Source organism: Myotis davidii, unplaced genomic scaffold (assembly GCF_000327345.1).
Source record: "Myotis davidii unplaced genomic scaffold, ASM32734v1 scaffold698, whole genome shotgun sequence".
In the NCBI taxonomy this organism is placed as follows: domain Eukaryota; kingdom Metazoa; phylum Chordata; class Mammalia; order Chiroptera; family Vespertilionidae; genus Myotis; species Myotis davidii.
Window position 1 is genome coordinate 992,054 of NW_006290032.1, and position 2,453 is coordinate 994,506.

Consider the following 2,453-nt stretch of genomic DNA (forward strand, 5'->3'; position numbering starts at 1 on the left):
AGCTACGTGGCTCCGTGCTGCGTGGAGGGACTGTCAGTGATGGTGCCGTGTCTTGCGGGGGGCGGGGCGCGGGGGGAGCATTCTTGACCTATGAACCCACCCTGTGCCTGGAAAACGCTCAATAAAACCACCACCAAGCAGACCCAGACGTTCCCCGGAAGAGCCGGGCTCCAGGCAGAGCTTTAGTCCTGAGGCTGCAGGGACTCACCGCCGTGGAAACCCTTTCCAAAATGTGGAGCTTGTCTTGCACTTGCCAAGCCCCTCCCAGCCCCACTCCCCACCCCCAGCTTCAGGGGCCAGCGTGCGACCTGCGCAGCCCATGTGGCCTGTCATGTACGGCAGGAACTGGCCTGCTGTGTGAGGGAGATGGGGTGCTGTGAGGGAGCTGGGTGCTGTGAGGGAGCTGAGTGCTGTGTGAGGGAGATGGGTGCTGTGAGGGAGCTGGGTGCTGGGTGAGGGAGATGGGTGCTGTGAGGGAGATGGGTGCTGTGTGAGGGAGCTGGGTGCTGTGAGGGAGATGGGTGCTGTGAGGGAGATGGGTGCTGTGAGGGAGATGGCTGCTATGAGGGATATGGGTGCTGTGAGGGAGATGGGTGTTGTGAGGGACCGGGGGTGCCCACTCACAGAGCTCACCATGATGCCGTCGTGGACGAAGCCCCTGCGGTGCCGCGCGGGCTTCAGGTGCGGGTACTCCTCCGTGCTGGTCACCTGGATGCCCCACACCTGCTTCCAGGCCGCGTACAGCTGCCCGTGCACCGGGTAGACGCCCGAGTGGTGCGGGGCCACCGCGTAGCCCATGTCGACGGGAATGCCGTGCTCCTGAAAGAGATGGACGTCACGTGTGGGGGCCACTCAGTGAGGGCGGCCGCGGCCTCTGCAGGGGACACACTCCGTCCTCCCCACGGGGAGAGGCAGAGGAACAGCAGCCACATCCATCGGCAGCTCGCGGCTTATGGAGCTCGGACGGTGTGGCCGGCGGTGCCCACCTGGGCCTGTGGATGGGGGGGATTCGGAATGCTGACTGCAGAGAGCTGGGGGGAGATCTAAGACACGCCTTTCCTCAGATGGATACAGAGAAAAAGTGTTACCGTGCCCAATACGGGAGACAACAGAGCACAGTGCATGTGGTGTGTGTGTGTGTGTGTGTGTGTGTGTGTGTGAGTGTGTGCGAGTGTGTATATCTGCAGTGTGTGAGTGTGTATATGAGTGTGCATGAGTGTGTACATGAGTGTGTGTATGTGTGTGTATATGTGTGGTGTGTGTGAGTGTGAGCATGAGTGTGAGTGTGTGAAAGTGTGTATATGAGCAGTGTGTGTGCATGTGAGTGTGTGCATGTGTGTGTATGTGTGGTGTGTGTGTGTGTGTCTGTGAGTGTATGAGAGTGTGAGTGTGTGTGAGAGTGAATGTGTGTGTGTGAGTGTGTGTGTATGAGTGAGTGTGTGAGTGCATGAATGTGTGTGAGTATGTGTGTGTGTGTGTATGTTCAGTGTGTGAGTGTGTGTGAGTGTGTGAGTGTGTGTGAGTGTGTGTGTGAGGTTGTGCGTGTGACGAGCATGGGCTGCTCAGAGGCCGTGACAGTGTGTGATTGTGTATGAGTGAGTGTGTGAGTGCATGAATGTGTGTATGTGTGTGAGTGTATGTGTATGAGTGAGTGTGTGAGTGTGTATGCTGAGTGTGCATCAGTGTGTGTGTGCCTGAGCCAGCACAGCCCAGTGCTGACTCCATAGTCGCACCCCTGGTTCCTGGCGCCTGGCGGATTGGGCACAATGAGAGGCGGCGGGTGTATCCAAGGCTACGGAGCCCTGGTCACGTCCACACTGAGCCCCTAGGATGGGCCTCCCATCCTGCTGCCCCGTCCTTCCCGCCACGACCTCACAGCCCCGCTCCCGCTTCTCCTCACCGAGCTGCGTTTCCTGACATCTGTTACGGTCAGTGACGATCAGTGACCTCCGGAGAGACTGGGTTATAAAATCAATGCTATGAAATGAGCCGAGTCTCCCGCCAGGCACCTGGGACAATTCTGTTCCTAGCAGGAGCCAAGGAATCACACTTTTCCCAGGAGTTGAGTTTTTGGGCCGAGGAAGGTTGGAAAGTCCAGTCACAAAGCCGTGGATGCTGTGGGGTGAGGGGTGGGGGCGGCCCTTCCCATCCTGACACCTCCCTGGGGCCACGATGCCCAGCGAATGGTCACAAAGGGGATGTGTGGTAGCGGGGAGCGGCAAGGTGCTGCCCTGGGTGAGGCAGGTGCGCTTCCCCTGGAGGGAGCCGGGGGTGAGGGGCTGTGCCCACTGCCTGGGGGGGCCCCGAGCATGGGCTGCTCAGAGGCCGTGATCTGTGGGAAAGGGCAAAGCAGGGTATTCCAGGCTCGGACCCTTCCAAGTGGCTCACGCGGTTTGTAACAGCCACGTCCCAGAAGGAGAAACACAGCAGCGGCAGCATGTGGCCCTGACCGC

General features: G+C 59.5%; 1 protein-coding gene across 1 annotated transcript in view; it reads right to left on the reverse strand.

Moving 5' to 3' along the window:
* LOC102768739 (bifunctional heparan sulfate N-deacetylase/N-sulfotransferase 4) overlaps positions 1 to 2,453 on the reverse strand; it is a 145,663-nt gene that overhangs the window by 80,767 nt on the left and 62,443 nt on the right. Inside the window, exon 4 of the mRNA XM_015563373.1 lies at positions 634 to 819. Coding sequence (XP_015418859.1) covers positions 634 to 819 — 186 coding nt within the window. The remainder of the gene's footprint in view (positions 1 to 633; positions 820 to 2,453) is intronic.